Genomic DNA, 21958 nt, shown 5'->3' with positions numbered 1-21958 from the left:
GCAATTACTGTCCCCATGGCGCGGGTGGGAAAGTGGAGGCTGGGCAGGGGTAGAGTGTGTGTGGATAGAGGGGCGCTCAGGACATGGGGACACGATGCGAGAGCCATTCCTTCTGCCTCGGATACTTAGGGGCAGGGAAATCTGAGCTCATCCTTGAACGTTCTTAGAATGTCAGCAGCCGAGAGAAACGGGGAAAGGCATTCCAGGCCACGAGGATGGGCCGTTGAAGACTGGGAGCTAGTCAGGCAGTTCGTTGGTGCATGGGGAGCGGCACTGCAGTAGGTGTGGGGGCAGAGATGACGGAGGCACAGGCACCCCCGAGAGCCTGACCAGGAGTGTGCACGGTCTGTCCCTGACCCTGGCGGGCCCACGTAGTGCCTGGACCCAGCGCCTGCCCCTCCTGGGACTGGACCTCCTCCCTAAATGGGGCTTACCTGCGCTTGCCCCCCCCCGTGCTGGCGCCCTGAGCCTGCAGATGAAAGAGCGCCGCCAGGCTGGGCGGGGCCCACAGCACATCCCCACGGAGGCAGAGAAACAGCCCGAGGTTGGGGGGGGGGGGCACCGGATCCCCTGAGATTACTGCCTCTCCATAGCTGCCAAACCCGTTCCTCAGCCAGGAAGCTTGGTATTAAAGGCCCCCACCCCCGGCCCCCACCAAGGATTCTCCGCTGTGACGGTCTAATGACAGACGCCAACACGCTGACGGCGGGGAGGAGGGCGTGGCGGTGGCCTTGGCTGCAGGGAGCTGGCAGTGTCCTCACTCGTGTGGTCATTTGACACAGGCACTGAGGACCCCCTCGGACCAGTGCCCTGGCCCACGTGTCCGGGTCCATGGGGGAGGCAGGCAGGTACACAGGTCATTCCACCACCATGTGGGGGTGCCATGGGGACGCCCTGGTCTCTGGAAGCACAGAGGAGACAGCTGGCTTGACTAGGAGCCCAGGACAGACCAGGCCCGACGCCCTCCCCCTCCTCCCGATGCCCTTGGTGAGTGGCAGGCCCTCTCGCCTGCCCTCACACAGGAGGAAACAGGCCCAGGGCCACACGGCAGACAGGACAGCTGTTGTCACTCACATGGTCCGGATGGGAAAGCGCTGAGAGGTGCTGCCCCTGGCCTGGAGCCAGGGCTACAGATGCCGCGTCCTCCTCGCTGGTCACACAGCCACTGACCCGGGACTGCCTGCCGCCGCCGCCACTGAAGCAGAGGGAGGGCCGGGCCGCCCTCTCTGCGAAACAGCAGACACGGCGCCCAGGGTGCTTTGGGGGCACACCGAAATGTTTTCATCTTTTAAACTCAGAAGGAACATTAAATCTCCTGGTAATGAATCATTACAAGGAATGAAGCCTAGGCTACAGCCATCTTCCTACCAATGTGGCCATAAAATATAATTTTTAAAAAAATTTTTTATGAAGGAAGGGGCCACGAAGGCAAACGTGTCCAGCAATGAAGAAAATCCTAGCGTGGCCCCGCTGAGGTGGCTGCCCTGTCAGCCACCACGACCCTGTTCCGGGTGGGGCAGAGCCGCCACCCCACCGGCCCCTGTTGAGGGGAGGACGGTGATGGAAGAAGGAGCAAAGATGGCGCAGAGAAAGAGAAGAGTGGGCTGGGGGAGAGCAGCCAAAGGAATGGCGGCCAGGCAGAGGGGAACCCGGAAGGGCAGAGATGCTGAGTGAGCAGATGGCAGGGAGATGGCGGGGGTGGGGGGGGCAGGAGAGGGGAGACGGGTGTGTGTGGTCTCACCAGTCTGATGCAGTGTCAGTGAGGACAGCCAGGACCGGGGGAGGGGCCTGCGTGTCATGGGAGCCTTAAACAAGCATCTCCCAGGTCCTTTTCCTTTCCTGTAGCTGCTGTAGCAAACTACCACGTACGTGGTGACGGACAGCAACAGAAACTTACTCTCTCGCCGTTCAGACGGCCGCAAGTCCAACATCAAAACCATTGGGCAGAACCAGGGGAGCATCCCTCTCTCTCTCCCAGCTCCTGGTGGCTGCCAGCATTCCTGGCCTGTGACCACATTCTCCGTCTCTCCCGCTGTGGCCACACGGCCCTCTCCTCCTCTGCCTCTCTCCTAAAAGGACGCTTGTGATTGCATGGAGGGCCCGCCCTGGTAATCCAGGATAAAGTCTGCATCTCAAAATTCTTCGTCTAATTGAATCTGCCAAGACTTTCCACGTGTGGCCATGTTCACAGGCGCCAGGGATTGGGACCTGGTGTCTTCGGGGCCATTATTCGCCTACTGAAGGCGCATGGAGGCACGCAGTGCGCGAAGGGCCTGCCTCCCACCGGCCTGCGGCCACGCCCTGGCCTGGACCAGTGGAAGGCACTTGGCCTCCCGCTTCACAAACCGCACATCCTGGGAGGGAGGTCGTTGGGCCAGGACCCTGGGGGAGGAGGGGCGCAGGCTCTGCGAGGGAGATGGTGGGATCTGGAGACTCCACTGGAATCCGCTAGGACAGGAGGGGAGTGAAGCGCCCTGGCGAGGAGATGGTCAAGGGAGAGCCCTGCCCCTCCCTGGACGCTTCCCCTAAATCTGACTTCCCAGCAGGTACTCAGACACGAGCCAGGCGCTGTGCTGGGTCCGACAGAGCCAGCCAGCCCTTGGCCTCAGGGAGCTCTCCATCTAACCCAGGCCAGCACCATTGTCTTCAAGATGCCCTAAGTACAGGTGAGACCCCTATTTTCCAGGTGGGGCAGTGCAGGCCAAGGGCGGGCGGAAGGTCGGTTTTTGTACGTAATCAGCACAAGGGCTTCAAATGTCCTTGATGCCCTATGGAGTACCTCCTTCCTGTCCCCCTTCCGGTCCTGTCTCGGTGATTTTGTCATCTCTCGCCTCTTCCTCTTGGCACTTTAAAGTGAAATAGCGACAGCCTGTTCCGCCTTCCCCTAGAGGAGCTTGCAGAGAGGAAGCGACTCCTCCCAGGCTGGGTCTGTGGGGACCCAGGGCACAAGACCCCCCGGCGGGCGCAGGCAGCCTTTCCCCAGTTGGCATCTATCCACGCTCCTCTCAGGCAGCCTGCCTCCTAGCACCAGCTCCCTCCTTAAAACGGAGAGAAGCTTCCGCAGTGAGACTAGGGGGCCCTGGGGACAGATTGGGCAATGGCAGAGCCTCCTGCCATGTCTGAATGCCCAAATCAACCTACAATGGAAAACGCGGGCTTGGATGTGAAGAGAATCTTCTAATCTCAATGTGTGACTTGAAGCAAATCACTTAAGACCTCTATGAGCCAGTTTCCTTATCTGTAAAATGGGTGTAGAAAGGCCTGGCTAGGAGGACAATTACGCAGGCGCCTTGGATAATTTATTGAGTTCGCGGGGAGCTCACTACTCACTCCAGTAGGCGAGAGTCTGCTCCCCACGCCCTCGGGCCATCCCCCCGGAGGCTGTGCCCCAGCACCCATGCCTATAATCTGCTGGCATTCCCGCCTTGTCGAGTCCGCTGGCGGGGCGCTGGGAGGCCGCGGCCAGGAGGCCACGCGAGGTGTGCAGCGCGCGAAGGAGCCCTCGGGTGTGTGACCCACTGGGCCTGAGTCAAGTGCGCAGCGACACCCAGCCGACCGCCACCGCCGGCTGCCGCTGAGTCCTCGGCGCCCAGACGTCGCCCTCGCGCCCGCGTCTCCCACGCGCGGACTCCTCACTGGGCGCGCCCGGCCCGCGGGGCCCACGCGGCGGGCGGGGCCAGCCGGGGCCTTTGTGTTCAAACCGCCCAATGGGCGGCGGCGGTGGGCGGGACAGCGGGCGGGGCCTCGCCAATGGGCGGCGGCCTGTCAGGGTTGACAGACAGGCGCACACATACACACTCGGCCACGCGCGCACCGCCCGGCCCCACTCGCGCCGCGCAGTTGTGCGCGGGCCGCATTGTCCGCAGCTCCCGCCCGCCGACCTCGCTCCGCGCCGCCGCTCCCTGCGCCCGGGCCCCGCACCGAGAGCCGACCCGGGATCCCGACGCGAAGGGGGCGCGCCCGGGCGGCAGCGCGGGCCTCGCACGCCCGGCCCCGCGCGGAACAGCAGGTAACAGCCGGCCGCGGGCCCCTGGCGGGCAGACGCGCGGGGCGAGGGTGGTGGCCGGCCCTGTCCGCCTCCCCGCGGGCGCCGGGCCCCGCCTGACCCCGGGTCATCCCTGGGCCGCTCCGGCCATGGCCGAGCTGCTGGCCTGCTTCTCCTCCGGGCCAGGCTGGGCCCGGCTCCAGCCCCGCCCGGCGCACGCCCCTGGGCCGGCCGGGAGGGGCCGCGCCGTGCCCAGGCCAGCGGGCCGCCCTGACTCACCGCGGCGGGCCCCCGCCCCCAGGGCCGGCCGCCCGCTGGTCCCCCCGAGGGCGGATGTCTCCAGGCGGGACTTCCCGGGGCAGAACCTCCGGGAGGAGGAGAGTGGAGACCCGGCTGCCTCCAGCCAGCCCCGGGCAGTGCCCAGGTTCTCGTGCCAGGCGGGCAGCTTCCAGGGACAGGCAGTTCTCTCCTCTGCCTTTCACACTGGGAGCAGGAGCAGGCCCGTTTGGCCGAGTTCTAAAAAGAACCCAAACACGGAGGGGGCGGAGTGCGCCTGGGAGCGGAGGAGCAGGGGCGGCGTGTGGTTGTAAACATCGCTGCCGGTTCGGGGAGGGAGGGGAGTTGGCACCGGGAGCGTGTTGGGCCCCGGGAGGGAGGAAACGCAGTGGGAAGTGCCCCGCGTGGAAATGGCCCGCGGGAGGTACCCAAGATCTGCGTTCAGTCTGGACACGGGGCAGAGAGTGTCCTACAAGTCTGTGATGGGCATGGAGGAAGGTGGCGAGGAGGAAAGGATGTGGCTCAGCTCAGAAGTGGGGAGGGATGTTTTAGTTGCGGGTTTCTTAACTGATGTGTGTTGGGGGCGTTGTCTACTCTCCTATGCAAAAGACTTGAGCTTCTAGAGGCTTATCTCCTGGTTTGTTTCGGGAGGAGGAAGCCTTGACCTTTTTCCTCTTGTGAAACCCAAATTCAATTGCAAACTGTTTTGTGATCCCAGCGTGCCCCAGGAACGGCAGGCCCCTCGGGGAGGCTGCAGGGCTGACAGTTCTCAGCACACCCCCCGCCCTCCACGTCCATATGAATATGTATGTTCTGGCCGCCCAGGCCCTCAGTATTGTGTAAACACATTGCTTTGTTTCTGCCCCACAGTGGAGGCCTCCACTCAGCGGGGCGGGAGGTGAGAGGAGGGGCTGTGTGGGCAGCTGGAGCCTCAGGTGGGGAGGGCAGTAGGGGAGGGAGTTACCATATAAGGAGTGGAATATAGACCAGAACCCAGGCCCGCTTCCTGCTTCGGCTACTACCATCAGCCCTTCACCAAGCGGCTACTACCATCAGCCCTTCACCAAGCCCGGCTAGAGCCGGAGGGAGATGTCAGGTGAACGTCCCACCCCAGAAGACGCCAGTGAGACCAAGACGTGAGGCTGCTTGTTTTTCCGAAGAGAACTTTCTAGAATCCGCCAGCTGGACTAACCAGACCTTCTGGTTTCCATAGCCTGAGTCGGGATGTGTTAGGGAGAACTAGTCATTTACACATCAACCAGGCGTCTCAGAAGTGATAGCAGGTGTCAAGGACAAGGACCTCTCGAGTGGGCCGAGGTCCCCGTGACCGTCACACGGACTGGCAGAGGCGGCGTGTGCACGGTGACACCTCACGTTGTCACCCGAGATTTTGAATTTGGGTTTCTGGAGCTTATTAGTCCTCCTTGGATGGCAGGACCACACGTGGGTTTTTTGTGTTGTTTTTTTAAAGAAGAGCTCACATTTGTTCTTTTTTTCTTTTGTTGTTGTTAATCCTCACCTGAGGATATTTTTCCATTGATTTCTAGCGAGAGTGGAAGGGAGAGAGACAGAAACATCCATGTGAGAGCGGCACATCAATTGGTTGCCTTCGCACATGCCCCATCCAGGGCCAGAGCCTGCATCCGAGGTACATGCCTGTGACCGGGATGGAACCCGGGACCCTCCAGTCCGCAGGCCGACACTCCTTCCACTGAGCCAGACCGGCCAGCGCAGAACGGGCCTTCCCCCCGGACCTCCTTGGCCTCAGCAGTTCCAGAGCCTTGGTGTCCGCCCCTGTGTTCCCACACCGCTGCTCCACGGCCCGTTTTGTTAGTTTGTTAGCAAATATCTGTTGTGTAACAACTTTATCTGCAGCCTGTTCTGAACATATTCGAGGCTATGGAGACTCTAGTTGGGGCCACACAACACACTCCTGAAACAACCTGAACCCTTCCCGGTGGGGTGGAAAGAGCCAGCCCTGTCACATGTCAGATCTGAGCTCAAAACCCGGCTCAGTCACGTAGGGGCTGGGTGGCTGTGGGCAAGTCACCCATCAGCGGTGTCCCAGGCTCCTCCGCTGCACGATGGGACTAATGACGTCTCCCTTGCTTGCAGGATCAGAAATGGGTTTGTAGGAGCCAGGTACCTAGGAGGCTTTTACTAAGTGTTTTACCATCACCATGACAACGAGATGTCCTGATGCGGCGGGGCAGTAACTAGCCGAGGGGACACAGCGTACAACCCGTGTTAGAGTTGCAGGGGGCTGGCCAGGGAAAGGGTCCTGGCGTCACCGTGTGGCTGGGGCCCTGGTCAATGAGTAGAGCTACAGGAAAGAAAAGGAAAGCGTGTTCCCCCAGGGGAACGGCTAGGATGAGAGTGGACCCTGCTCTGGGGAGAGGGCAGTGCAGTGGAGCGGCTGGGCTGGCGGGGCTGTGCCGGGCGGCAGTGATCAAGGCCTTCATTCAGCATCTCCTGTGTGCCTCGCGTGTGCCACAGGCCAGAGGCTGCGGAAGGCCAGTTCTGGCTCTCACCGAGCTCAGTGACAGATAAACCGAAAATTAGCAAACCTGTGGAAAGAGGCTGCCGGGCACTGAGTGAGCCCAGGGCAGGCGCGGGCCGCAGCAGGGGGTGGGGGTGGGGGTGGGGGGCTGTCTCCCACATCGCAGGCTGTTTTGAAGGAGAAAATGCCTGGTCTCTCCTCCGCCGGGTAGGGTCTACCACAGCCCCAAGCCTCACCTGCCCTCCTTTCTCTCCCAAGACTCTCTTTAGGGGAGGGGTCCCCGTCCCACCTCATCATGTCTCGTCGAAGCCAGCGCCTCACGCGCTACTCCCAGGCGGACGACGACGGCGGCAGCAGCAGCGGCGGGAGCTCCGTGGCGGGGAGCCAGAGCACCCTGTTTAAGGACAGTCCTTTCCGGTAGGGGATTGCCGCCGCCACCCCCACCCTTACCCCCACCCCCACCCCGTGGATCGTGCTGCAGCGCAGAGCAGCGGGCTGGGCATCCCTGCACGGCCTCTCCCTGTCGTGACCTTCATGGGCAGAGATAAGACGCCCATGTCCAGTCCAGAGGACACCACTCCTATGAGGAGGCCAGGATGAGTACCACTTCCCCCTCCTGTGAGCCAGGCTGTGGCCTTGTGCTCAGAGAACAGGAAGTGGGGAGAGGCAGCTTCAAGAAAAAGCCAGGCCGGAAACCCGCACCACCAGCTGGGCTCACAGGAACCCCTTCTGCTGTGAGGGGCAGGTGTGCCCCCTCCCACCCCCCACCCCCCGTCATGGCCCCCGGACCTGCACTCACCGCGTGCCGGGCCTCGGGAGGGCCAGCCACGCCTCCGAGGAGAGGAGGGGGTCCCAGGGCACCAGGAGATGAGTGAGGCGGGTGCCCCCCCACTGCCCCCCTCACCCTGCCCCCCTCACCCTGCCCCCCTCGCAGACATGAGCCCTCAGAGCAGCCCCCGAGGCTCCTGGAGGCCAGTTGGGCTCGTCTGGGTTTTCAGTGGGTTGTACAAATTACTAATCATTAAGAAGCGTGAGAAAAAGCCTGGCTTTGAAGTTAGAGACCTAGATTTGAGTCTCGACTCATCACCTTGACCATCTCCCTGCTGGTGAGATGAGGAGATAATGGGAGCGGAGGAGCTACCTGTGCTCTGCCCGGCTGAAGCCCCGCGGCTGTTCGTTGCCTAGCAACAAGGCCAACCCACTCACTACAGGAGTGCAGAGCCTGGCTTCCTGTCCTGGTCCCGGCTCACCTTCCTCTCCCCTCCCGCTGACACCGCAGGACCGTGAAGAGGAAATCCAGCAGCACGAAGCGCCCCTCCCCAGCGCCCCAGCTGGGCCCCTCGGACACACACACCTACTACAGCGAGTCCGTGGTCAGGGAGTCCTACTACGGCAGCCCCCGGGCCGCCTCGCTGGCCAGGAGCTCCATCCTCGATGACCAGCTGCACGGTGACCCCTATTGGAGTGAGTGGAACCTTTCTCCTGGGCTCTGCCTCCTCTCAGACAAGGTCCCAAGAGCCGGCTCCCTCACCCAGGGTTCCTGACCCTGCGGGCCAGAGGGGGGCTCCCAGGTGTCACCTCCCAGGTCCCTGCAGATGATGAAGTAGCCACGTAGCCGCTCCGAGCCCAGGAGACAGAGGGGCTGGGCCCAGCTCACCCTCCCGGGAGAGGCCAAGGACAGAGTCCACCAGGGGCTCCCCACAGGGCCCCCCGGGGTTCCCTCCTCGGCATCTCTGTGCCCTGAGAACCCCGCCTTCTTCCCTCCTCAGGCGAGGACCTGCGGGTGAGGAGGAGGAGAGGCACAGGGGACACCGAGAGCAGCAAAATCAACGGACTGGTGGGGGCCAAGCTCTCCGAGGACTTCCCGGGGTCCTCCTCCGGCTACTCCTCCGAGGATGACTACGTAGGTAGGTGACACTCAGCCTCGGACCGCCCGCCCGGGCTCCCTGACAGCTTGAGGGAGCCTGGCGTCGGACAGGCGCCTCCGCAGACCCTCTGGCGTCCCTCCCGTGCCTGTAGCACCCTGAACCCCAGCCTGGGGTGTCCCTCAGCACCATGGGCCGTCCCTGCCCCACTAGGCCTACGGTCAAGGTCAACTCCATTGTTTGCTCACTTCCAGCAAGCGTTTTACACAGACTTCACACTGAGGAGGTGCCTGACCCGTGGGTCTGGTTCTGAGCAGTGGGTGAGGGGAGGGGGCAGGCAGGGAGCTCAGGGGAAGTAAAGTGTCAGAAACCCGTCGAAAGCTCCGTCATCAGACGCACCAGCCGGTGTGGCACTGGGAATGTGGAGAGTGGTGCGGGTCCCAGTGCACCGTCTAAGGGAGGAGACCGAGGCGGGCAGTTCCCGTCCCAGGCTCCCCTGAGAGAGGACAGACAGAGCCGCTCCCTCCCTGCAGGGTACTCGGAGGCGGCCCAGCAGGGCGCAGGCTCACGGCTGAGGGGCGCGGTCTCTCGGGCAGGCTCTTTCTTCTGGACGGCGGTCACCTTCCCAGGTGGGTGCTGGCTGTTCTGTGCACGATTGTCTCCGTTCCCTGCAGCAGCCCCTTCTCGCCCATCTCTCCGCCGGTGTCCGGCCCACACAGAGGGGCTGTAGGACCATCGGGAAGCTCATTCTAGAATAATCACAGGGGCCAAGAGCCGTGGGAACATCCTCGCGGTCGGAAGGGCAGGAGCGGCTGTGGCGCAGGGCCCTGGTGGAGTGGGTGGGGGGAGGGGTGGTTAGGGGGACTGGTGGCCAGAGGACAGGACAGAGGTGCCCGGCGGGGGGGTGTGGCGAGGCAGGAGAACCCCAGGGGGAGAGAGGGGTACTCTGCAGGCCCCGCCCCTCAGGGCGGCACTTAGGCCTGATGGTCCCTCTTCCAGGCCGGCTCTTCGGACTCCTCTACTGGTGGGTCGGCACCACCTGGTACCGCCTGACGACGGCTGCCTCCCTCCTCGACGTCTTCGTTTTAACCAGGTGAGCGAGACTCCTCCTGGACAGTGAGTCAGGAAGTCCCAGGCTGAGTCTCAGACCAGCCGGGCCCTTCCTGCTGGGGGGGCCTTGGGCTCTGGCCCAGCAGTCAGTTTCCCTCCGGCCCCGTGACGGCCTGGACCCCAGGTCCCGCCTCGACTCCAGGGCTGCCTGAGGCTGTGGTTCGTGCCGGGCTTTGGGAACGGGCCCATTGGCAGAGGAAGAGGTCGAGGCCGGAAGTCAGGGTGGCTCTGGCTGTATCCTGGTTGGAGTGGGGCCAGCTATGCTGAGAAGAGGGGCGAGGATGGATTCATGGCACCGAGAAAAGTCTTCCCATTTTTCTAAAAAGAAAATGTTGTTTAAGGAGTTCCATACTTTTTTCTATGTTTGCTTGCATAGAGGACTTCTGTATATGAAAATTCTAGTGTTTTTTTTTAAAGACTCCACTACTTATTTTTAATAACATCAGTAAAACTCACAGGGCCATCATTGTCCCCGTTACGTTAGCACGCAGAAAACCATCTCCAGGGACTCCGGGGGACCGAGAGGCCCTGAGCCTCTGACGTGTCCGCCTTCCCTGCCCGCCCCACCCCACCCCACCCCCGGTCCAGGCGCTTCTCATCCCTGAAGACGTTCCTGTGGTTCCTCTTGCTGCTGCTGCTCCTGACTGGCCTGACCTACGGTGAGCTGACCCGCCGTCACCGGAGACGGTAGGACAGGAGCTGCCGAAATGGGGCTGCGGAGCCAGCAGCGCAGGGCACTGTGGGCGGAGGCAGGGCTGAGCAGAACTGAAATCTAGAGGGATGGTGATCACCGGCCAGAGAAGGGAGGCAGGACGAGTGGGTCGGACCGGGCACCTGCGCCCGGAGCCCCAGGCCACGCCTGTCTGGCTCTCCTGGGTCCTCTGCTGCCCGACGCTGCTGCGTTCTCAGGGTGTCCAGTGGGTGAAAGGGGAAATGCCCCCACCCGCTGATCTCGTCCTCAGTTGAGGTAGCTACACTGGACTGCCAGGCATGTCAACAGGAGCCTTGGAGCCACCAGGGCCCAGACATGGCCTAGTACAGGAATATTGGGGTGAAAATCAGGGACTTCGGTGCCATTATTATTAGTGGTCATTTCTCTCCATTCCAAATCAGGACATAGTCTGGGTGAGTGAATTATTGTTCCAAGATTAAGTTCAATCGTCAGCTATCTTTAAGATCAAAACAATGAAGCAGTAAAGAGAAGTGAGTGCGCCTTTTACAGCAGGGACCTGTCATCATGAGGTTGTCCCAGTCTCTGTCATGGGACTCACACACACTCAGACACACACACGTGTGTCAACTTTTCATTTGACAGTTTCACGTGAGTTTCACACTTCCACGGGTTGCCTCCATGGCCCGCAGGCTCAGTTTTAATGACTGTACCAATTTACAATTAAAGATCATGTTTTGTTTTGTTTTTTAAAGAGTTGGTTTTATAGGTTGAGCATCTATCCAACTTGTATTTCTTTTACCAATACCAAGGTAGAACCTTTTCCCAGGTGTTCCATTTCCTTTTCGTTTCCTGTTACAAGAACAGCTTGTTCATATCCACTGGGAACGGCATCGCCCTTAAAGTAATAGCACCCTGTATAGTTGTGCAGCGTCTGTTCAGGGAGCACTGTCCCAGGAGTTAACTCCGTTTACTTTGCGCTTCCCCCTCACCCTGTGGAGCTGGTGATGTCTTCCTGACGCATCCCCAGGAGATGCACAGTGCGAGTCTGAAGGGCAGAGGGCGGGCCCAGGAGCCTGCTGGGAGTGCAGAGCGTGAGGGCGTGTCCAGAGGGCCTGGCTCAAAGCCGGGTGGTCACGTGCTTCCCGGCCGACGAGTGACAAGTGTGGCATCTGCTGGATGGAGACTCCGCGGCCAATATGGCTCATGGCTCGCAAGGATAAGACCAGCTACGGATAGCAGATAGCCGACACTGAGTAGGCGGGAGCCTCAGCGTGTGCGCCTTCGCGCTCACGGCCCCCGCCAGGTAACCAGCCTCTCCCCTGTGTCCAGGTGCCTGGAATTTCTACCCCTACGGCCTGCACACAGTCCACCCCACCTTGGTGTCCTGGTGGGCAGCGCGGGGCAGCGGCCAGCAGCATGAGGTGTGGGAGCCCAGGGACTCCTCCCCGCATTTCCAGGTGAGTGTCTGAGCGCGCAGGCTCCCGCCGCCGCTGTTCGCCGCTGGTTTCCTTGCACGTAGACCGGCCCTCCTGGACCTGGCGCACACGGCTGAGAGTGGTGCCACCCTAGCTGGGACACTGCCCCTCCCCCGGGCACCCCTTTCTCTGCCATTCGGAGTGGACGTATCGGGAGGCAGTCTGCTCAGCTGTGACTCAGAACTGCCCCACAGTTCCCACCATCCTGAGCACAGAAAACAGGAAACGGAATCAGACAAGTCGTCTTATTGCTGTATTCCTTCCCACACAATTCACAAGTACAGGGTGGGCAAAAGCAGGTTCACAGTTGTTCATATGAAAATAATACAATAGCCCTCACCGGTTTGGCTCAGTGGATAGGGCGTCGGCCTGCGGACTGAAGGGTCCCGGGTTTGATTCTGTCAAGGGCATGTACCTGGCTTGCGGGCACATCCCCAGTAGGGGGTGTGCAGGAGGCGGCTGGTCGATGTTTCTCTCTCATCAATGTTTCTAACTCTCTATGCCTCTCCCTTCCTCTCTGTAAGAAATCAATAAAATATATTTTAAAATATTAATACAATAATTAATAAATAATACAAAAATAAATTGTTTCGCGTACTCACCACTGTAAACCTACTTTTGCCCCATCCTGTATTTACTGAGCACTTCTATGAATAAGGTCATCTGTTAGCACAGATAAACCACCCCTAAAATTAGTGCCTTAAAGTACAAGTGTTAGATTAGCTGTGAGTCTGCGGGTCCGCTAGCTGGCCCTGCTGGTCCGAGCAAGGACAGGCTGGCCTGGGCTGGGCTCCCCGTGTGTCTGCGGCTGGCTGCTGGGTCAGCGGGGCGGGCGGGGCTCCCTGCGCCTTTGTCGTCCAACAGGCTAGCCCGGTTGTGTTCTCTCAGCAGCCGTGCAGGGTTCCGAAGAGCAGAATCAGGCCAGGCCCTCTGAGGCCTCGGCTGGAACTAGCATCCTCCACAGTCTGTTGGCCTCAGCAAACCGCAGAGCCAGTCTAGATTCAAGCAGGAGACAGGCTCCGCCTCTCCATGGGGCACCTGCAGGCCACGCCCCACAGGTGCACCTGCCGGCAGGGAGGACGGGGGCCACTCCTGCAACCTGCCAGGGGCAGGTGCGACAGGCCCAGGTGTACCTCAGAGAGCCTGCAGTCCGTGTGTGTGTGTGTGTGTGTGTGTGTGTGTGTGTGTGTGAAGTGCACAAATAACCAGACTGTGTGCGCAGGTCCTGAGGGCCACAATGGAAAATTAAAACTATTATAGTTATTTAACTTTGCTTGTATCTTGCTGAATTTAATTTGATGACATTCTGGCATTTATAAAACTTCCTTTTTTAATCATTAGTAAAGACATTAAATATGATTCAATTTCAGAACCACTGTTTTTTATAAAAAAAAGAAAAGAAAAAGTTACATTTGCATAAAGACACCAATAAAAATAGTTGCCTCGTTTGGGAGGGGGTGGTGCGGGCACTGGTGGAGGGGCAGAGGTCACGAGCATGACTTTTTACTGCTTGTTTGCTTTTTGAGTCATGCCAAAAATGGAATTTTTGAAAATCAGACTTGACCTCTGTACCCAGTGGCCTTGCCGTTTGGTAGTCGACAGGCTGTGTTTACGCTTTCTCTTGGCAAAGATTTTCGTGGTGAAGCCAACAAGGTTCTCAAAATTCATGGCACGCTATCAAGTGCCACCCTCACGTCCAAATGACTTGTGTTCGGTCTTCTCTGTGGGGCATCCAGTTCCAGAGGAAAAGAGCCTTTTCAGATGGCGTGGTCTCAGCCGCAGTCACCGATGGGGGAAGTGGGAGCTATTGACAGTCAGCTGAGCCTCTTAGCCCCACGCTCTCTGGCACACGTGCACCGCGAGAGGGGTGGGGGGTGGGCTCACCAGCCCCTGTGGCCATCCATTCGGATCCTCTCGGGGAGGGCACTGTGTCCCCATCTCCTGTCCCACGTGCACTCCTCCTTGGGGATCAGACCCCTCCAGCCGCTGTGTGTCCCGTACCCTGTGCTTCGCTGTCACCGTACCCCTCCCCCCCAACCCATTTGGCTGCTGCAGGACTCACACCTGTGGGGCAGAGACTGGCCTGAGGCCTGGGACCCAGCAGGTGTTCACATCTGGGCGCGTCTGAGACTCCTTCCCGTTCCTCCTCCGGGGGCACTGTTGTGGCCGGCCTCTCACTTGGGGTGACAGAGGAGGTGAGAAATTATGTGCTGTTCCCTCTGCCCTGCAGGCGGAGCAGCGCATTCTGTCCCGGGTACATTCCCTGGAGCGGCGCCTGGAAGCCCTTGCGGCCGAGTTTTCCTCCGCGTGGCAGAAGGAGGCCATGCGCCTGGAACGCCTGGAGCTGCGGCAGGGGGCTGCTGGCGAGGGCAGTGGCCGCGGCCTGAGCCAGGAGGACACGCTGGAGCTCCTGGAGGGGCTGGTGAGCCGCCGAGAGGCCGCCCTGAAGGAGGACTTCCGCAGGGACACCGCCGCCCGGATCCAGGTGCGGGAGGCGCTGTGGTCTCGGGCTAGAGCTGAGTGCCTCGTGGGGGTGACACCGTGGGCGTGTGGGCGGAGGGGGAGACCCTGCACACCCTGACGTGCGAGAGGCAGTCTTAGTTCTCTCCTCTCTCACATGGACGCTCTCCTACCTGCACCCACGCCCCCGCTCAGCTGGGGGCACGTAGATCACAGTGCCTGGCACCCGTGGGTGTGCAGTGAAGATCGAGGGGCGGCTTCACGCTTCCAGGAGGCACGTGGCAGAGAGGCCGGGAGTGAAGGGTGCCATCACATAGGCCTGGACTGGATTGCAGTCACCCCACTCACTGGGGCCTGGGGCCCTCTGAGCGCAGCTTCCTGAGACCCCGCCCTCCCGCTGTGCCCACAGGAAGAGCTGGTCTCCCTGCGAGCAGAACACCAGCAGGACGCGGAAGACCTGTTCCGGAAGATTGTCCGCGCCTCCCAGGTGGGCTGGGGCACTGGGGCCCCCATGGGCCCTGACCCACCTCAACCTCTGACTAGGGCCGAGGGAGCACCTTGGCCGCCCGAAGGGCCTGCTGAGACGTGGGGTGGGGCGGGGGCAGGGGGGGGGGGTCTCCTGACTTCTGCTGGAACTGAACCCACCTGGGCTGGAATGTCTTGGGGACACACTGGGAGCCTGCGGGGGACAGGAAGGGGCACAGTCAAGTGGCCGTGGTGCTGGGTCTAGCATGCTGAACGAATGCGTGGTGTAGACATGCCTAAGCGCTCCAGATACGGGGAGACTCGCACGGGACCTTGACCCGGAGGCAGTGTGACATTTGCTGGAGCAGCTGGGAGACCCCGGGGAGGGAAGTGGTTAGGCAAAGACACCCCAAAGGGAACAGATCCTGAAAGGCAATTGCTCTGAGCCTGACATTGCTTGCATTTCTCCCTTGTGCCTGCAACAGGAGTCTGAGGACCGAATCCAGCAGCTGAAGTCCGAGTGGCACAGGTAATGGGCCTGCAGCCTGGCCTGGGCCTGCAGCCTGGCCTAGGCCTGCCCCTCCCCCTGCCCTCGGCCTCCCGCCCCAGGCAGGACTGGGGAGCAGCGCCCCAGAGCCGAGTTCTGACTGTTTTAAGCAGAGAGAGGGATGGCTGAAAGCCAGCTCAGGACCCCGTGCTTTTAGGCTGTGCTTGAGGTGCAGTGGAGGCTGGGGTGGGCCCTGCAGGAGAACTGGGATTGGTGGGTTCATGTAGACACACCATCTCTGCACACCCTCACACGCTGCCTCCCCTGCCCTGGACATCTGCGCACGGGGGAGCGAGCGGCAGAGGCTGAGTGAACGATGGATCTGAGCTGAGAGGGAGCGGGGAGGAATGAGCTCGCGGGTCAGGCAAACCTGGCGCTGTGCTCACAGCCAGGATCTCCACGAGCAGGCCTGCATCACCTGGGTGCGTGGGCACGCACACACAGGAGCCAGTGAGGGGTCCTCTTGTTCCCCAGCATCCATGGCTCTCTCCTCTCTCTGGGACTAGGATGACGCAGGAGGCCTTCCGGGAGAACTCCATGAAGGAGCTGGGGCGGCTGGAGGGCCAGCTGGCAGGCCTGCGCCAGGAGCTGGCAGGCCTGGCCCTGCAGCAGAGCTCGGTGGCGGACCAAGTGGGCCTCCTGCCGCAGCAGCTCCAGGCCGTGCGGGATGACGTGAGTCCGAGCCGTCCGGTCCCCGCTGAGCACCCGCCCTCTGAGGCCCTCTGTCCTTGGGATCTGTAGGGGGCAGTTTCCTGCCCCTGCAGCTTTAGTCCCCCGAGCCCTGGCCCTGGACTTGACACAGATGTTGTCTTCCTGGATTGGGAGACAGGGATGGGTCATTCATAACCCTTCCATCTGTGTGGCCCGAGCAGGCACATGCTGGCCCTCCCTCACAGGCCTGCACCCCTTCCCTGCTTCCCTCCCCAGCCAGACTCCGCCCTGCCGGCATCCCAGAGTGAGACCTCTTTTCGGTCCCTAGGTGGAGTCCCAGTTCCCTGCCTGGGTCAGTCAGTTCCTCCTCCAAGGTGGGGGCGCCCGCACGGGGATCCTTCAGCGAGAGGAGATGCAGGCTCGGCTGCAGGAGCTGGAGGGCAAGATCCTCAGCCACGTGGCCGAGATGCAGGGCAAGTCGGCGAGGGAGGCGGTGGCCAGCCTGGGGCTGAGGCTGCAGAAGGAAGGCGTGATTGGGGTGACGGAGGAGGTAAGAAATTATGCCCCGGGACTCCCACTTATACAAACACTGCTTTCCTCCCCGGAGCCACAGACCCGCACGTCCCCCACTGCCACCTCCCTGGTGCGGGCCCTGCAGGAGGCGCAGTGGTCGCTGTGGGCGGGTCCGGGAGGGTGGACTATGCCTGGTGGCACGTGTGGCTGGACCAGCGTGGGGCAAGCACAGAAGGGCCCGGCAGGGGAGGTCCGAGGGCGGCCGAGGCTGCTCCCGCCACCCCTGCTCTGGCGCCCGTTTTAGGAGGTGCACCGCATCGTGAACCAGGCCCTGAAGCGCTACAGTGAGGACCGCATCGGGATGGTGGACTACGCGCTGGAGTCCGGAGGTGTGTGCGCACTCTCCTTCCGCAGCCGAGCCTGGTCCCCGCACTGGCCTCTGGCACCTGCCGGAGCAGCCGTGTGCTAGGCAAGCAGGGCTTATCAGAAGTCACCCAACCCAGAACTCACCACAAAGGCCCGCGACGTGCCGGGCGCCATCCTTGGCTGGGATGAGGCTGTTGACAGCTGCCCTGTGGTCTGGGTTGGGGGTACAGACTGGGCCTGGGCCTCTGCCCTCCATCCCCAGAGAGGACACGGGCAGTAGTGGTCCCCCCTCGGGCTGCCTCAGCCCTTTCAGCCGGGGTCCTTCTGGCTGCTGAGCTGGTTGTCTGGTCTCCCTCCCCTGCCCGCCCGGCCCCAGGCCCCCACACCTCTTTCTTTCCTGGGTCAGGGGCCAGTGTGATCAGCACCCGATGTTCCGAGACCTATGAGACCAAGACGGCCCTCCTCAGCCTCTTCGGCATCCCCCTGTGGTACCACTCCCAGTCGCCCCGTGTCATCCTCCAGGTGGGTACCAGGCGGGCACCAGGCGGGGGCAGCAGGGTCCTGCGCAGTCTCCTGTGCAGCTGGGCGGCCGCCCCACCCCAGGTCAGCCAGAGCTGCACTCGGGGCGGCTCTGTCCCCAGCCCTGCCCTGACCCGCTCTTCCCTTCCAGCCAGATGTGCACCCAGGCAACTGCTGGGCCTTCCAGGGGCCCCAGGGCTTTGCCGTGGTCCGCCTTTCTGCCCGCATCCGCCCCACGGCTGTCACCTTAGAGCATGTGCCCAAGTCCTTGTCACCCAACAGCACCATCTCCAGTGCCCCCAAGGACTTTGCTGTCTTTGTGAGTATCCCACTGTGCGGGCCCGAGGAGAGCTGCGGGAGGACCTGGGGGTCTCTGCTGAGGACAAAGTTGGGGGTCGTTCTTTGGCTGGGGGCGGGGAGCAGATCTGGAAGAGATGGTGCCAGGTGGGAAATGGGACTTGGATCCCAGTTGTCTCAGGCTTCGGAGGAAAAAACAGACCCCACAGCAGCCCTGTTCCCGGTGCTCAGATCCCCTGCGGTCCACCAGGGTGGGAGGGGACGGTGGGCACAGGAGGGGGGCACTGCTCTCGGTGGCCGGGGCGCGTGTCCAAGAGCAGGCTCCTCCCTCATCCTGTGCTCTTTGCAGGGGTTTGACGAAGACCTGCAGCAGGAGGGGACGCTCCTTGGCCAGTTCACCTACAACCAGGACGGGGAGCCCATTCAGACATTTTATTTTCAGGTACAGGATTCTGTGGTGCCCGCAGAGGTGGCATACTCACTTCCCTACCCACCACGCTGTGCCAGGCCCCGGGGTTCAGTTAGGAAACCACAGCGCCCACCCTCCCGCAGCCCAAGGCATCGAACAGGACAGCTGTCTCAGTGACTTCCCAGAATGCAGAGCCCCAGGCTCTCCAGGAGGTTGATTCCTTGGGGCTGTTGGGGCCCGGGACCCTGCAGCCTCCACCAGGGGTGAGGATTGGAGTCCACTAGTGTGAGGGCGGGGGTGCGAGGTGAAGGGACAGTGGCAGGAAGAGAGCTGGACACCAGGCCGAAGAATTTCAGCCCTCAGGGTTGGGTGGAAGGGGGTGGGCAGTGCTGTGTTTTAGGCAGAGGTGACAATATGATGTGCAGCATAATATCACTGTGGCCGTGTGCATGGTGAGTCCAAGGGGTCAAGCCTGGAGCCAGGGAGACGGTCGGGAAGTGGCTGTAGGAAAGCAAGCCAGAACTGACGACCAGGTGCTGAGAGGTGGCGGACACAACCGGGAAGGGGAAGGTGGAGAGGGCAGCCAGGAGGCTGATGCAGACGGGGCAGGCTTGGCCACCGAGTTTGAGGCACCTGTCAGACGGTCCGTGGTGCTGTCACCGGGCCTGACATAGACCGAGCTGTGAGCTCCAGGCCATCACGAAGCCATGGGAGTAGCCGGGGTTTCTCAGGGTGTGTGTAGACTGTGCCTTTAGGAGCGGGTGGAGGACAGGAGGCTGGAGGGGGGAGGAAGAGCAGGAGACACTGTGCTGGGGCATCGAAAGCTGGCTCAGAAACTGGCTTTTTGAGCATAGAGGACAGAGGCCTGATGGCAACTTGAGAAAGAAAAGAAATTCTGCTTAATTCAAAGAAAAGGGATTCTTTTCCAACATCGACACAGAGCAGCAAACTCCGTGAAGGCAGTGCTGCCGTGACCAAGCGCTCCTGTGGGCTGTCAGTGTGGGATGAATTGGCCGGTGCTCAGCCACAAGGCCATCCTTCTGTGGCCCCGGCGGGTGGAGCCCCTGGGCCCACCAGCTGGACACTCCTGCAGGGTCTGAAGACAGGAGCTGTGGAGTCCAGGTCGCTCAGAGGCCCCAGGGCCAGGGGCCTGGCCCGAGGGGTGGCACCTCCTGCCTGCCTGCTGCCAGTGAGGGCTGAGGGCTCTCCGACACTCTTACCCTCTTCCTTCTCCACCCAGGACCCCAAAATGGCCACATACCAGGTGGTGGAGCTGCGGATCCTGACTAACTGGGGCCACCCCGAGTACACCTGCATCTACCGCTTCAGGGTGCATGGGGAGCCCGCCCACTAGGCCTCCCCTGCACTGCTGCCAGCAGCGGGGAGGCCAGCCACGCCCCCCTCTCTGGGAGTCGGGGAGCAGCACCCCTGCACTTCCCCCACATGCTTGATCAGCGCACTGACTTCCAGGAGCAAGAACCCTTGGCCCAGTGGACACGGAATGTGCCGGGCTTGCCCAGCAGCGGCAGCTCCCGGGGCTCCGCTGGCTCCAGTGTCTTTCCATCCTTCGTTCTCATGCCAGGCACCGGGGTCTGCTTCCCCTCCTGGGAGGGTGTATATATGTAGCATATCATGTGGGACTGAGAGGCAGGAGCGGTGACGAGTGGACGTGTCCAGCAGCCGCGGGCAAGACCTGACTGACTGCCCCTTGCCCACGGCGGAGGGGCTGGCACCCAGGAAGCTCTGTTGGGAGGTGTGTGGTGCGTGAATGATGCACATGCCGGAGCCACGGGGGCACAGCGAGGGCTTGGGGCCGGGAATGGAGGCCCCATGGGAGGAGGGTGCTCGCAGTTCAGGTTGGGATGGGCTGTAGGCAGGAAGCTCCTGGGAGTGGCGGCTGGGCTCCTGCAGAAGCCAGTTCCATCGGCCCAGGAGAGCCTGGCCCACAGGGTCCTCCAAGGGCTTCTATACACTGTTTGTCCTGGCGTGAGGTGGGCCGTGGGGCTCCTTGTACCCTAGGTCTGCTCCTGTGAGCCTCGGGGCGGCCCAGGCCAGCCCTGTAGGGTCCCCTCTGCTGGGGACACTAGTTGTTTCTGCTCGTCCGATGCTGGGATGGGGCCTGCCTGTCCTTAGCAAGTTGCCACATCCCCCAGGGTGCAGGGAGCCCAGACCCGCCCTCTGAGGCTGTGCATCTGGGGTTAGCTAGAAGGGTGCAGGCAGAGGACTCCAGGCCCCCTGGTGGCCCAGTGACGATGGTGATCTTCAGGGTATCGTGGTGGGAGGACTGTCTGACTTGTGCCCCATCTCAATCAGGCCCCTGGGTAAGGGTCCCTCACCCTCCGCACCCCCTCAGGGCTCTTCCAGCTCTTGCTCAGTCGCTTCCTTTCTGGCTTTTTTCTATGGGGGGTGGGGATGGGGGGAGGGCAGGGGCGGGAGGCAGGGTTTTTGGACTCGGCTGGCCCTGCTGTTACTACGTGAACACTTTTCAAGGTCGCTTTTTTAACTGAAAAGCTAAGGGCTTGATTCCTAGTCCTGTTCTGTGGGGTGCTGGGTGATTTCAGTTCCTTGCAACCCGGATGCCAAGAGGGGCTGCCATGCAGGCAGGCGCCCTCCGGAGGGCCAAGCCTCCCGGGGCGGAGCTGGGCTGAAGGCCAGGCCCAGGCCCTCCTGTGCTCCTCCAGCACTGGCCCTGCTCACCTCTGCCCTGCTCTTCTGTCACAAATGCTGCACTGTTGGGTTCTTACTTTTTTTATCTCCGGATTCTAATTTATACCTATGCAAAAAATAAATTATGCCCAGGACTAACGGAATACGTGTTTTGTGGTGTTTTTTTTGGGTGAGGGGACGGGGGGTGGAGAATACATGGTTTTTATCTGGCCATTGCACAGGGAATCTCTTTTGGGAAACGAGAATGAATTCTTGGCCAAAACAATGCCTCAAAGACTCACTCCTGCTTTAGAAACCCAGGCCTCAGCTAAAACCCAGCTGTGGTGGGAGGTGGGGCCTGAGCAGGCCCTGCCCCAGTGATTCTGGGCTCAGGGATCGGCAGGAGAAAGTGGGGCGGCTTTATTAACCGACCTGACGTCATGTTAGGAAGCACCTCCTAGGGCCGTATGAGTTACCTAACTAGTGACCACGGCTGCCCGCAGGGCTGCGATCTCCTCCACGGGAGTCAGACAGCTGCCCCTTGAGCCTGGGCTGGGCCACGGACGCGCGTGTCCTGAAGAGCCAGAAGCTGCCAGCTCAGGTCCTGGCCCTTCCCCTAAACACTTCCCGAGTCCATGTCTCCAACGAGCTGCTCAGAGGGCCAGGGGCGGTGCCCAACTGGACCCTCCAACACACGCCTCGTTGACCATGACACCTGGCCCAGGGCCAGTCCCCATCACAGCTGAGAAAATGAAGGCAGGAGCTGGTCAGCAGGGAGGGGCTTGGGGGAAAGTGCCACAGAGGGTGCCTGGTGGCGTGCAAATCCAGCCCCGAGATCCTGGGCCAGTTCAGAGCCCCTCAGCTTGGGGTCCCAAGAAAGAGCTCGTCCTACACAAGGCTCGTCCCCCACCGCTGCTCGCTTCTCCCTCCCGTTCCGCTCAACACCTGCTCTGCAACTAGCACCATTTTCAAGAGGAGACGTCCCTGAGCAGAAGCCGTCAATGAGTCCCTGGAACTTACCAGTCACAGGGCTTGGGGCTTCTCTCGCCCTCGGGCCAGGCACATACCCTCTGCCTGTCCGCACACGTTCAAATCCTACTGGCCCCTCACAGCACAACTCACCATCTTCCCTGTGTACATCCCTTAGCCCCATCCAATGTGCACTCGCCGCCCATGTCACAGTCCTGCTGCCCTATGCTGT

At 61.4% G+C, this 21958-nt stretch overlaps 1 protein-coding gene across 2 annotated transcripts; it reads left to right on the top strand.

Annotated features, from left to right (window-relative positions):
- The first annotated feature begins 3768 nt into the window (after window positions 1-3768).
- On the top strand, window positions 3769-20921 carry SUN2 (Sad1 and UNC84 domain containing 2). Of its 2 annotated transcripts, XM_054719538.1 has the most exons (18): window positions 3769-4009; window positions 7020-7178; window positions 8041-8225; window positions 8531-8668; window positions 9160-9255; window positions 9626-9719; window positions 10325-10395; window positions 11739-11866; window positions 14115-14369; window positions 14754-14831; window positions 15295-15338; window positions 15863-16028; window positions 16336-16557; window positions 16825-16909; window positions 17293-17408; window positions 17557-17724; window positions 18052-18144; window positions 19352-20921. In XM_054719538.1, exons 2-18 carry the CDS (start codon window positions 7057-7059, stop codon window positions 19463-19465), a joined length of 2175 nt encoding a protein of 724 aa, XP_054575513.1. In that variant the 5' UTR covers window positions 3769-4009; window positions 7020-7056; the 3' UTR covers window positions 19466-20921. The 2 variants fall into 2 exon arrangements, with proteins under 2 accessions (XP_054575513.1, XP_054575514.1); XM_054719539.1 differs by lacking the exon at window positions 9160-9255.
- The last annotated feature ends 1037 nt before the right edge of the window (window positions 20922-21958 follow it).

This window comes from Eptesicus fuscus, chromosome 7, assembly GCF_027574615.1.
Source record: "Eptesicus fuscus isolate TK198812 chromosome 7, DD_ASM_mEF_20220401, whole genome shotgun sequence".
NCBI classification, from domain to species: Eukaryota; Metazoa; Chordata; class Mammalia; order Chiroptera; family Vespertilionidae; genus Eptesicus; species Eptesicus fuscus.
Note: the sequence above shows the minus strand (reverse complement) of the source record. Positions and strands in the feature narration are given on the sequence as shown.